This window comes from Colobus angolensis, unplaced genomic scaffold, assembly GCF_000951035.1.
Source record: "Colobus angolensis palliatus isolate OR3802 unplaced genomic scaffold, Cang.pa_1.0 Scaffold383, whole genome shotgun sequence".
In the NCBI taxonomy this organism is placed as follows: Eukaryota; Metazoa; Chordata; class Mammalia; order Primates; family Cercopithecidae; genus Colobus; species Colobus angolensis.
The window spans coordinates 312,805-326,230 of record NW_012117188.1 but is presented as its reverse complement, the minus strand read 5'-3'; the positions used below and the strand labels follow the sequence as shown (position 1 = coordinate 326,230).

Sequence of the window (13,426 nt, the reverse complement as noted above, 5' to 3'; positions counted from 1 at the left end):
GTCAACACTGTGTATACCATTTCTAAGAATAAATTGAGCATCAGCTTTAAAATAATAAAGATATTAAACTATAGGATATATAATTTGACAGATACAGGATTATTGTTTCCACTTATACTCTTCACTGGCTTGTGATTAATTTTTTGTTTGTTTTTTGTTTGTTTGTTTTTGTTAAGAATGTTCAAATGTGGAAATCTTCAGCAAAATATTTATGATATAGGGAAAATGTTCATAGCTATTTATAATTTGGGTCCACATTTCAATGAGTATGTTAATCTCTCTTTTAAACACCAGAATGCCCTCTTCTCCTTTTTGGAAAAGAAAGAGCTTCTCCATCCAAATCTTCTTTTGGGTCAGTATATTGCCACTGCATTTATGTGTTCCTTCAAAGCATAGGACAAGAACCAATTCATCTCTTTGCTTATCTTCTAACTCAGAATCACTCTGTAGCCGTGAAAATAACAAAAGGTATGGAGTAAAACTGTGGGGTCAGCATGGGTATGAATATTTACCGTATGTCCCTTACTGCCCAAGACCTTACCCTGTGCATGCCCTGACCCCACAAAAGAATCACTTAAACTTCTTGAGTTTTAGTTTCCTCAACTGTAAAATAAAAGGGTAGCTACCTTGCAAGAGTTTTGGGGTTATGGGAGACTGAAAATGTGGATTAAATCCCTATAAGAAAGGATTTATTTTTCTTTAAATTAACTAAGTTTTATCTCTTTGAAAAGATGTAATAGTGTTCTGTCAGATGCTCATTGGTAAGCTCCCTTCATTTTCCTTCTAGGGTTGACAATTTTGGTTTGGGGCTTTTGCTTCGTTCCAAGCAGATAAAACGCATGATCTCTTCATATGTGGGAGAAAATGCAGAATTTGAACGACAGTACTTATCTGGTGAATTAGAAGTGGAGCTGACACCACAGGTGAGAAGATTTGCTTTTATAATACTAACTTAAACTTTAAAAATTCCTTTTTTCTCCCTAGAAATTTCTCTGCGCAAGAGAGGTAAGGCAGAGGGAATACTACTTTGCCAAACCAAGGAATTTAGTTTCTAAGTCACACCTGTTGATTGCTAGAAGATTAATATTTTCTTCTACTGTATGCTGAAAAAGGAGATATTTCTAAAAGATATCCAGGCTGCAAGATAAGATTTTAAGTTTGGCACTGTAATGTGTATTGTGCCAGAAGTATACAAAAAGGATTTGCTGGAATGTTTGAGAATCATCCTAAAAAGTTAATTTATATGAATTTATTTTTATATATTTTTTTGAGGTGGAGTCTCACTCTGTCACCCAGGGTGAATGCAGCGGTATGATCTCGGTTCACTGCAACCTCCACCTCCCGAGTTCAAGCAATTCTCCTGCCTCAGCCTCCTGAGAAGCTGAGATTACAGGCTTGTGCCACCATGCCCAGCTACTTTTATTTTCTGTGTTTTTAGTGGAGACGGGGTTTCACCATGTTGGCCAGGCTGGTCTTAAACTCCTGACCTCAAATGAGCCATCTGCCTTGGCCTCCCAGGTGTGAGCCACCATGCCCCTCCAGTTTCTATGAGCTTTAGAACTAGAAATTTGTGAGTGATCTGGTCTTGCTGAGACACATCAGAGTGAAGCCCATGAAAGGTGCAGGTGACTATATCTAAGTAAGTGCTGGGATCAGAACCTAGATTTCCAGGGAACTGGTGTTACTACAAAGCAAGTGGTTACTATAATTAATCTAGCAACTTTTCACTCATTTTCTGTATCATCTCTTAACTAATTGGAGTTATTTATAAAGAAAGGAAAACTTTTTGAAGCCTTTAAGTAAAAGAAGGGTCTACAGTTTTCTTTCATTTTTGACATGCTCTGCTCTCAGTTCTTGAACTGATTCACTCCGCTTTATTTTAGTCAACAGAAAATACTGCCACTGACTTTGCCAAGTTGGTAATAACATAATTTAGTAGATTTTTAAAAATTAGTAATTAAATCATGGTGTGTTTGTCTAGAAAGCACACGTGGGGAACTATTCTGAGGCTCATGTGTTGTAGTCACACCTGGTCACTCTATAGCACTCTTACCTGTACATACCATAGCACTGCACTGGGCTTGGTATTTATTCAGTTTTCTCAGTTTTTTGAAAAAAAACAAAAACAAAAAAAACCCAGAAAAACAAAGATGTCTTAGTCTGCTCAGGCTGCTATAACAAAATATCACAGACTAGTGGCTTAAACAACAGAAGTTTCTCACAGTTCTGAAGGCTTGGAAGTTCTCCTTGGCTTGCAGATGGTCGACTTCTCACTGTTCTTGTGTGGCAGAGAACATGCATGCTCACTCTCTGGGTGTCTCTTCTTGTAGGACCCTTCTTGTAGGAACACTAATCATACCAGATCAGGGCCCCACCTTTTTGACTTCCTTCAACCTTGATGACCTCCTTATAGGCCCTATCTTAATACAGTCACATTGGTGACTATGAATTCAACATATGAATTTTGGGGAGAACACAGTTCAGTCCATAGCAGTATTTTTCACATGATAGGTTGAGATACAGTATTCTTTGGGTTGTGGAGCTATCGAAAATTAACCTTTTGATTACCCTTGGTATCTTTTACTCCTTATTTTGTCAGAAATATGTACATTGTTTATATATATATATTTTTCAGTTTTTCCTCAGGCTAAGAGAGGTCAGTGTCTCTTTCCCCAACTTAGTGGCCCATTAGTAAACACTGGCTCTGCTTATATTGAGTAAACACTCAGCTTATTTTGCAGCCTGAAGGCTAGGGGGAGGAGTGTTGATGGTGGGGATCAGGACTTCTTTGGTGGGTGAAGGTAAGGAGCTGGTGGCACTTACAGAAGGCCTGTCTGCAGAAATAGTCCACTTTCAGGCCCTTACCTGGTATGATAGAAGGGGAGTATTCAGGGACGGTATATATAAAATGTATTTTAAGGCAGGGGGTAGTATTATGGTAATTTTGATGATTTAATTTTTTGTGAATGTTACTAACTTCATAACACAAGGTAGAGTCATTTCTTTCCATTGACTAGATAATCAGTTATCTGGAAGATTTTCAGTTATACCCCAGGTCTCTCTTTCCCCAGAATATTCCGCCTACTTGAATGACTGAATGTCTCAAGTACCAACTGTTAGTTTCTTCTTCGAGTTGAATACTTAGAGTCCTGTTAAAGTAGAAAATAGTTTTTAAGGTTGGGACAATATGAACACATCATCATTAATACCATGAACCAATTCTTTTTTTTCATAGAGACAGATCTCATTATGTTGCCCTGGCTGGTCTCGAACTCCTGGCCTCAAGTGATCTTTCACCTCCCAAAGCACTGGGATTTACAGCCATGAGCCATGGTGTCCAGCCCCAATTTTTGACTACTGACTAGCCAGTCAGTTTTCTAGTAAGACTGTCATGTAACAAGGCTATCACAATAGGCTTCAGTGTTAGGAAGGGTGTCAAGGTTCAGGGCCAGAGTTGATTCCTTAGGGAAAACCTGGGTAGAAAAACAGTTGAGAGTGAGAGAACTAGGGAAACTAGTCTTGAAATCACTGGTACCTCGGAAGAAGAGTCACCCATGGGAAAGATGATGATCCAAAGAAGATACAAAGAAACTTTGCTTGCAGCTGTTTCTACTCTGAAACAATTTGATGTACTCTTGGCTTTTAAAAACCAATTCACCTGTTTGCCGTATTTTTCACTTTGTTTTTTTTCTTAGACAATTTGTAGATAAAAATACTAATGAAAATGGTTTAAAATAAGCTCTAAAATTTGAACACTTTACATTATTAACGAATAAAATTTAGCATACCTACATAGAGCATGAAATAAAACAAAATTTAATTGCATTACTTAAGGCATATAACTAAAGTTTCATAATTCAGATTTTAAAATTGACTTAGAATATCAAAAGTAGACACATTTAAAATATGTTGAGAGATCATTGGGAGGTATGGAAACTGAAAGCATGACTATACAAATAAGCAGGTACATTTTGAATGCGGATTTAGAATGGATCTAGAGGGGCAGTAACTTCTTAAACTTGATCTTCTAGCATACAGTATTAGTGAAATACTCATGCTAATATACAATGCTAGCTACTTTTTAGAATTATAAGCCTCTAAAGAGTAGGAGCCATGTCTAAATGTTTGTGTTCACATACAGAAGTGTGCTTAGTGAACTTATGGGGTGTTGGTTGCTCACTTATAGGGCACACTTGCAGAGAGGATCCGTGCAGGCGGGGCTGGAGTTCCTGCATTTTACACCCCCACAGGGTATGGGACCCTGATACAAGAAGGAGGATCGCCCATCAAATACAATAAAGATGGCAGTGTTGCCATTGCCAGTAAGCCAAGAGAGGTAAGAAACACTCTTATCCAGATTATGCCAGGATCCCTCTTTCCACGTGGGATTCTGGGTGGACTCATTGGGCAAATAAGTGTAAAATCACCTCTGTGTGAGAAAAAGCACTCATTCATTTTCATAAACAGGTGAAAATCTAGCTAAATCTAGGCATCTACTAGCATTTAAAATCACATAGAGAAACTAGAATAAAAAGAAGGAAAAAAAGGTGTAATCCACATGTGATGTACTAGTCAAGGTTAGTTACTTGAACTGATTTTATGGTAGGCTTTAACAAATTGAGAAACAGTTGTACTTGCTGATTATGCTTATATGGAAAATACAGCAGTTGTGATATGCATGCTAGCAAACTCTTTATGCTCAGGCCCTTCCTAAAGTGACTGTAGGAAGAAAAATACAAGGAAATAATATGTTTGTCTGAAACTTTGAAAGGAACTGTTTTGATAGAATAGAGAGATCATATGATCACTTTTTATTTTGTATCTTGGACACATTTGAGCTTTTGACGGAATAACCTACTTTTATTTAAAGTGCTAAGTAGGATGAGGTACATTTATTGTAGGCAACATCACTTACATATTATAGAAGAGTAGAACTTCAGAGAAAGGTATTTGAGATGCTCAGATTGGAGAAAATTTCAAAAATTACACTGGCCAGTATTTCATTACAGTATTTTTTAGTATCTTTCCATTCTCTTTGTCCAGATGGCCAAAGAGAGTTAACACAGGTTGCAGAAATGCTGTACTTATCTCTGGGGAAGGGAACATAGTAAATCAGGGGATCTCATCACTTTTCTGCATATGGGGGTGCTGGCTCTGCCCCTCCCATTCTGAGGAATGATCGGAGGGAAGATCAGAGGTCACTGAATACGTCCTTTGATGTTCAGTGTTGGTCTCCAGCCGTGTCTTCCATCTGGAGACATCTTTCTGTTGAGAGTGATCTATGTGGATTCAAAGCTTTTATTACTGTGTTTTTTATGTTTTATCTTTTTCCTTTATTGTCTAAATAAGTTTAAAAGGCTTCTTGACAAAGTAAAAGACAGGAGCTTAATTATTAAAATGAACTGTAGTAGTATGTCATAAAGGTTCCCAGAAAACTTGTGATAAATACTTTGATAGCTTGCTAGAAGTTGGAGAATTAATTCACCTCGGGAAAATATGATACTAAAATATTTCTTGATTCATTTCTGCCTGGAGTCAGGTGCCTCAAACTAGTAGTTTTGTAATTTTGTCTGAATTCCCTAGGAATGTGACAGATAATTTATTTCTTAATTCTTAGCACTTTCTTTTTTTTACTTATAGTAGGAAGAAGTGAGTTAATTTCTAAATTAGTGATATTTATTGAGGTTCTACTCTTTGCCTAGCCCTGGTCTAAGCACTGTGGTAAAATGATCTAGATCAAGTCCTCCTACAAGTGGAGGAACTGACAGTGAATGAATAAATGCATAATGTCTATAGTGGAAGTACTGTGAAGACAAATCAAATAGATTAAGGGCAAAGATAATTAATTATCATTGGCCAGGCAGCTGGTATTCCAGGTTGGTGGCCAGGGAGAGCTTCTCTCGGGAAGTGACACTTGGTAGAGACCTGAATAAGGTAGCAGAACGAGGCAAGTGGAGATAAGAGGGTTTGTGCTCTATTTAGAAGGAAGAGTAAGTACAAGGTGCCGAGGCAGCTACAGGCTTGCCGTGTTTGGGGAACAGGAGGGTGGTGAGCCTGGAACAGCACATGAGACAGAGAGTGATAAGGATGGAGACTGAAGAGAGGCAGGAGCCAAATTCATGCAAAGTTTGAATTTTACTGGACATAGTGGGAAGCCTGTGGATTTTGAATAAGGGTGAGAGTGATGTAATTTGAGTTGTCTTTTGTATCCATCACTGTGGCTGCTGGAGTGGTGGTTCCTGTTCTCTCTCTCTCTTTTTTTTTTTTTTTTTTATTTGAGATGGAGTCTCACTCTGCTATCTTGGCTTACTACAAGCTCTACCTCCCAGGTTCACGCCATTCTCCTGCCTCAGCCCGCCAAGGGCTGGGACTACAGGCACCCGCCACCATGCCCGGCTAATTTTTTGAATTTTTTTTTTTTTTTTTTTTGAGACGGAGTCTCGCTCTATCGCCCAGGCTGGAGTGCAGTGGCCGGATCTCAGCTCACTGCAAGCTCCGCCTCCCGGGTTTATGCCATTCTCCTGCCTCAGCCTCCCGAGTAGCTGGGACTACAGGCGCCCGCCACCTCGCCCGGCTAGTTTTTTGTATTTTTTAGTAGAGACGGGGTTTCACTGTGTTAGCCAGGATGGTCTCGATCTCCTGACCTCGTGATCCACCCGTCTCGGCCTCCCAAAGTGCTGGGATTACAGGCTTGAGCCACTGCGCCCGGCCAATTTTTTGTATTTTTTAATAGAGACGGGGTTTCACCGTGTTAGCCAGGATGGTCTCAATCTCCTGACCTCGTGATCCGCCCACCTCGGCCTCCCAAAGTGCTGGGATTACACGCGTGAGCCACTGTGCCGGGTCTTTCTTTTTTTGCTAGGAAGCCAAGAGCAGAAGCAGTGAGAGAGGGTTTAGGAGGCTGTTGTGTTAATTTAGGTGGGAATGGAAGGTGGCTAGACGAAGGTGGTAACAGTGGAGTTTGAGAGAAGTGGTTGGAGTTGATGTTACGTTGATGGTAGAGCCCACAGGATTTGCTGGTGGATGGGTAAGGGGTATAAGAGGAGTCAAGCATACTGTGTAAGATGAGTGAAGCATGGGCCTTATCAGTGAGCTCTGTTTGGGACATGGTGCATTGGAGATGTTCATTAGACTCCAAGAGGAGGTGCTTGGTGGACTTCAGATCAGGGCAGAGTCTAGAGCCAGGACAGAGACTTTGGAGGCATCAGCATATAGTATTTAAATCTATATACTACTAGATGAGTGTCTAGGGGCTGAGTACAGATAGAGAACACCTCGTTGACATTTAGAGATTGGGAAGAGAAGGAGCAGCAAAGAGAAATGGGAAAGAGTGACTAGTAAAGTGAAGAAGAAACCCAGGGGCATCTGGCAACTTGAAAGATAACAGAAATTTTAAAAAGAAGGGAATGATTAACTGAGTGTGAAGAGGTTGGTAATACAGGACCTGGAATTGAATAACTGGATTTGCAAAAACAGAGGTCATTGACAACTTTAAAAATTATTCCTTTTTGGAATAGAGGGGATGAAAATCTCATTAGATCTGAGAAAGAACCAAAAAGTGAAGAAGTGGTGACTATGAAATGTACAATTCTTTCAAGTGAGTATAATAGCTAGTTTGATAAAACCAATTCCTTCCCCATTTTTAAATTTCAGTAAAACTAACACTCAGCAACAGCTGGTGTGTAGACATATCAGAAAATTATGTAACTGGAATATAAAAGAAGCCTATTTATTGACTTTGCCTTACATTTGCATATATTTACCCCAGTTTTCTAGATCTGTATGTAAAATACTGAACTATCGTTGTTGGTATTTACAGTGATTTTTGAAATACGTAAGCCATTACAAAGTAACTTAGTATATTGATATGTGGTTCAGAAATATCTTTCATATAATTTATCTTAGTTCCTATAGTAAGATCCTCATTCAACAGTTATTCCCTAAGTTCATCAGTCTTTTTTCTAGCAGGCAACTTGGTTAATGTCTTTAAAGTAGCTTTTATTTAAGAAAAGTTTTGTTTCAAACTGTGGTTGAAGTAAATGTACCAAAATTTTCTATAGCAGCTTTTTGTAAAACGCAGTCTGTTTTTCCACTAGGGGGTGCAATAGGGATGAGAATGGAGTTCCGCATTCCCATGGCTCCATTTTGTGCCATTATGAAGTGTGGCAATGGATGTTTGTTTTAATTCCTGGAGATAAACCCTCAAAAATAAAAGAACATGATGGCAAGACAGTTTTGCTTTATGTTCTTCCCCCCAAAATTCGTAGTATAATTAAAAGGCAATACATATAAATAAAAATCAATAGCATTCCCTAGACCAGTAATGTCAGAAGAGTAGATAGGAGCAAATGCAGTATTCACAGTAGCAAGAGAAACCACTAAGTACCTACAAATAAACCTAAGAAAAAAATATAAAGCTTTTATGGAGAAAGTGATAAAGCTATTGAAGGAGGTCAAAGAAAACCTCAGTAAATGGAGACATATACTGTGCTCATGGATGGGAAGATACGGCATGTTGGTTTTCTCCAAATTTACTGATTCTGTGAATCTCATTTAAAATCTCAACAGGTGATTATAGGTTAATGAGGATATCCGAATGATAGATTTTTGTAACTGTTTTATGTAGAAAAACAATATTGCATAGACTGTTTTATGCAAACTATTTTTTTCAGGGGGAGGGAAAGAAGGATTATTTTTCATATTCAATATATAACCTGTACATACAAATAGTAAAATGAGAATAGTCTATCCCTTAGGCCATAGAACTTTCATTTCCTCAAATGCACAAGTTTTCTTTTGTCACTGGACCTTTACTTGTCTGTTTCCTTAGCTCCCCTTTGACCACTTTGACTAAGTCCTTTTTACCTAACACTCCTTATCCTTGAAGTTTCTGAGATGCTTTTCCCTCTGAGAAATTTTCCCTTGCTAGGCTTGTATCCTTATTATCTACCTCTGTCAGAGTGCCTCTATCAGAGGGCCTCTATCACAATTAAGACCTGTGCAAATACCTGACAATGCCTTCTCCCTCTTCTGCAGGTGAGGGAGTTCAACGGTCAGCACTTTATTTTGGAGGAAGCAATTACAGGGGATTTTGCTTTGGTGAAAGCTTGGAAGGCGGACCGAGCAGGAAATGTGATTTTCAGGTATTGTGATAGTTTTAAAAACACTCATACATATCAGCAACTCTATATTTTCTAAATTATGATTACAAAAATGGACATCAGAGCGAATTTGCAGTTTAAAAATGTATTTTGGAAATAGCCCAAGATCATACACGTCCATGTGTATTGCACATATATAGGTGTGTGCAGGGCTGCTGGTATGTCCACTTGTGGGAGTCTGTTTGGACTGGTTGATATCCATGTTGCACTGCTTGTTAAATATTTGAAGTTATATGCCCTTTTATATAGACTCGTCCAATTGTTTTTCTTCTTGTGTATTTTAGTTGCCAAGACTAGTTACATGTTTAGAAAATATGACATCATACAATTTAATTTAATTGATACTCTAATTTACACGTATTTTCTTAAAATGCAAAGTTAATTTGATATTTTGGAAGGATACTGCTAATAGTCTTTGAGGTCAGTCCTTCAGTCCTTTCTGTGTCTTCTAGGAAATGCTTACAAAGGTCCTATCTGAAAAATTGGTTAACCTTTATAATACTAAATTTTCAATCCTCACTCTCTGGTTAGTGACAGACTTTATAGATTTTAAAATCTTTTGGTTATTCTAAGCATAGTAAGTATTTATTTCTTGGATTTATAGATTTATATAGTTGTTTTTTGAGGATTATGAAATCTTTGAATGTACACTTTAGAGTTTTCCAAACTGTTTGATCTTGAAGACTTTACCTATCAGATTACAGAAATCATTGTTTTTACTCATTTATCATTTGCTGCTTTCGATTAACAATTTTTGAATCTTTAGCAAATGCAGCTTTGGTGCAATCACAATTAAGTTCTCAGTGATACTCTCATACCGCTTTTTATTTCTGAAGGACTTATATGATATTAATGCTCTTCGATTTCTTTAATCTAGTCAGTTTTTTAAAGTACAACTAATTTTGGCAATAACAGGAGATATTTTATATCATCTTTACCTTATGTGACACGTTTGTGTAATATTTACAGATGCTTAGTTGCTTTTTAAAAAAGATTAACAAAATTGTATACTACCAAGCAGAAAGGAATTATTGAAAATATTCCCACATTTATTCTGTGCTACAGTGCCTGGCTCTGGTATTTAAAGGCTGCACATGGGCTATTCTAGGCACTGACTTTATGCTGGTGGTTAATGAGTTCTGGTGTGAAATGAAAGCTTGCATCACCAATGATCAAGTGACCTTAGGACTGACTTCATATTTAGCTGGAAGCTGACTTCCAGACAGCTGGAACAGAAGTCTGTCTAGGTTATTCAAGTGAGGGACTTGGGACTCCTTTGCCTCTGACTATTCTGCCCTTGGAGCTTTTGATGCCTGGATGTCTGGTGGGATCTAACCCAGCAACTTGTGAAAGTTCACGAGGGCTCCTTTCTCAAGGATGTTCCTATTCCTGTACTAATTCTTCAATCTGAGCAAAAGAAATATTGGTGACTCAAAAGAGCTAGTAAAACATAACTGTAACTTACTTCCTTCTACCAAAGAAATTCTGCTGTCAACCTATATTCCCAGAGACAAAAAGTTTATTTTAATTTTTATCATTAGGGGAACTGTATTGAGGAACATGAGAGTGCAAAACCATCAGCAAAACTGGCACCTCTTCGAAATTTTTACACCTCAGGGTCTGATGTGGGTGTTGTACTTTCAAAAACTTCATCAGAAAATGATTCTCCAGAATTATCTTTATAGGTGACTCACAAATTATCAATGAATGTTTCATTTAGTTTCAGCAATAGGCTTCTTCTCTTCAATAGAGAATGTAATTACTATACCTTCTCATGTGAAGCATTTGCTACTTTTCCTTTCTTAATATTTTAATGAAAGCAAGTGGTTGAATGAAATATTTAACTAATAGGGACAAAGCATACTTGTTAAAAGATTAAGGGAAATTAACTTCAAATACAATAGATTTATTAATGTTCTTTTTTTGTTGTAGCTGTATGTTGAATGTGAAAAAATAGTTCCTCTTTCCCTCAATCCTGTTCAAAACAAAACTATATACATTGAATAAAGTAGTTATGATTTTTTAAAATTTAGGAGATATTTATGAAACTTTATTAATGGAAAATATGATACACTCATTTTGGAAAGATTCTTAGATTCTTAGCTCATAGAAATTCTAGTCTATAAACCCTTAAAGGTGACAGATTTTGGTCTTTCCCCCCCCACTTTCTTATCTCCTCCACCCCTGATGTAGGAAAAGTGCAAGGAATTTCAACCTGCCAATGTGCAAAGCTGCAGACACCACAGTGGTAGAGGTAAGAGGTTATTTCTGAATTCTTGGTGTTAATTATTTAACTTGATGTTAAGTATTAATTCAGTAAAAAGTACCACAGTTCATTTGTTTTCTGGATAACAATGACAGATTTTGTTTTGTTTTGTTTTGGAAGTGGATCCATTCTATCTGAATATATAATAGTTAATATTTTGCTGTAACTTCAGCTTTCTGGTTAGATAGGGAGGGTCTCACTAGAATGCTCTCTTTGGGAATCAAGCAATGGGACCAGCTTATTAAAAGTCCTTTGATCCTTAAATGAAATAGATCTCCTTGAGTGAAATCCCAAGATGAATTTATGTATGTGGAATCCCTGGAAAATAGTAAATGTGTCAGAAGAAGTTCATGATCTTACTGTGATAGATTTTGTGACTTCTTTAAGGGAAGAGCATTGCACAAATAACTATTTTGATGTGGTTCCATTCAGAGCATATTCAGGCACTGACTGTCCTTTGAGTATCTCAGTATTTGGAAGAGGCTTGAATAATTCTGTAGCCTTCCCAGACTTAAGGATCCAGGGCAGAAACGGGGGCTTATACCAAAGCTGTGTCATTTTGGTTGTAACATATTGAACCTCAAAGAAGACTTCAAATGGTTCTCAACTTGAGGCCTTGAGGATCAACTTGGAACCAAATTTTTGTGGGAGTTTGAGATAGTTTTGCCTTGGGAGGACTTTATAGGACCCCTATTGGGATCTGGAATTGAAAATACATAGGTTCCTTAGTGATTTTTCTCATGATGGCAGGTGTTGTATGTGGTATCTTTTGATTCATTTATACAAGTTTAAGGTAATGTTTCATGAAGTCAGTACAGTGTATTTTGAAACAATAAAATGTTAGAGTTTTGTTCCTTTCTTGGAAAATGAAGTGTGCTATTTTTAAAGTGCTGAGGTATATGTTACTTTCAACCGAGGCGTGGTGGTTCCTTTTGCAATGACTTTACATTTTCTGCCTTTAAAATGGATAATGTGGCTTATACTTTCTGTGTAACCTGTCTTTAATTTATTCATCCATCTTAATGACCTGTCCATGACACACAACTATAGTGTTACTGAAAAAAGACCTACAGCATAGCTTAAAATAATCAATATTTTTACGCCCTGTTGACTTCCTGTATTTCTGTAAAACTGTCAGAAACCAGTATTTCTTCCCAGAGTACAGAGGGGCATTATGCATTATCCTGGGTGAAGTTCTCTTTAAAAGTTTTCCTGTTATAATCTGGTTCTTTTCAGTTCATCTCATTTCTTACAAGAGCAGAAAATAACCTTGTGTTGAAGAATCATTGTAGGTATTAGGAAGGAGAGACTCTCTTTTGGCCTAAGGAGAGAAAATCCTTTAAGTGAGCCTGCAAATGTAATAAAGCCTGCCCTTCTGTGTCCAGGAACAGACATTTCTGATGGATCACAGAGTGCTTTCCTGGTAGGCCAAGACACACATTAGGGTCTCTTTCAATACAGTGATGTGGGCGACCACTTCTAATTCACTACACTTTCCAGTATGGTAGCCACTAGCCACATGTGACTTGTAAAATTAAAATTTAAATTGTGGCATGGTGGCTCAGACCTGTTATCCCAGCACTTTGGAAGGCTGAGGCAGGTGGATTGCTTGAGCCCAGATGTTGGAGGGCAACATGGTGAAACCTTGTGTCTACAAAAAATTACAAAAAATTAGCCAGATGTGGTGGTATGTGCGCGAGTCCCAGCTACCCGGGAGCTGAGGTGTGAGGATCGCCTGAGTCCAGGAGGTCAAGGCTGCAGTGAGCTGTGACTGTGTCACTGTGCTCCAGACTGGGCCACAGAGTGAGACCCTGTGTCAAAAAAAAAAAAAAAAAAGAAAGATAAATGTGTCCTTAGGAGAACAGATGGGAAATAGGAGAGTTTTGTGACAACGTCTAGGTGTGGTGACAGCTTCTCTTTGTCTCCAGTGATAGGAGTCAGTCTTCCCCACCCTCTTCTCTGAAGGGAATGTATGGTAATTAAGGTTTTTCATGTTATT

At 37.9% G+C, this 13,426-nt stretch overlaps 1 protein-coding gene across 2 annotated transcripts in view; it reads left to right on the top strand.

The window, feature by feature from the left end:
• Nucleotides 1-13,426, top strand: part of OXCT1 (3-oxoacid CoA transferase 1) — a 138,387-nt gene that overhangs the window by 18,178 nt on the left and 106,783 nt on the right. Inside the window, exons 4-8 of one of the 2 annotated variants that reach the window (XM_011954461.1) lie at nt 788-923; nt 2,636-2,656; nt 4,187-4,336; nt 9,037-9,143; nt 11,355-11,415. In XM_011954461.1, coding sequence (XP_011809851.1) covers nt 788-923; nt 2,636-2,656; nt 4,187-4,336; nt 9,037-9,143; nt 11,355-11,415 — 475 coding nt within the window. The remainder of the gene's footprint in view (nt 1-787; nt 924-2,635; nt 2,657-4,186; nt 4,337-9,036; nt 9,144-11,354; nt 11,416-13,426) is intronic. The other variant, XM_011954462.1, reaches the window with a different exon arrangement.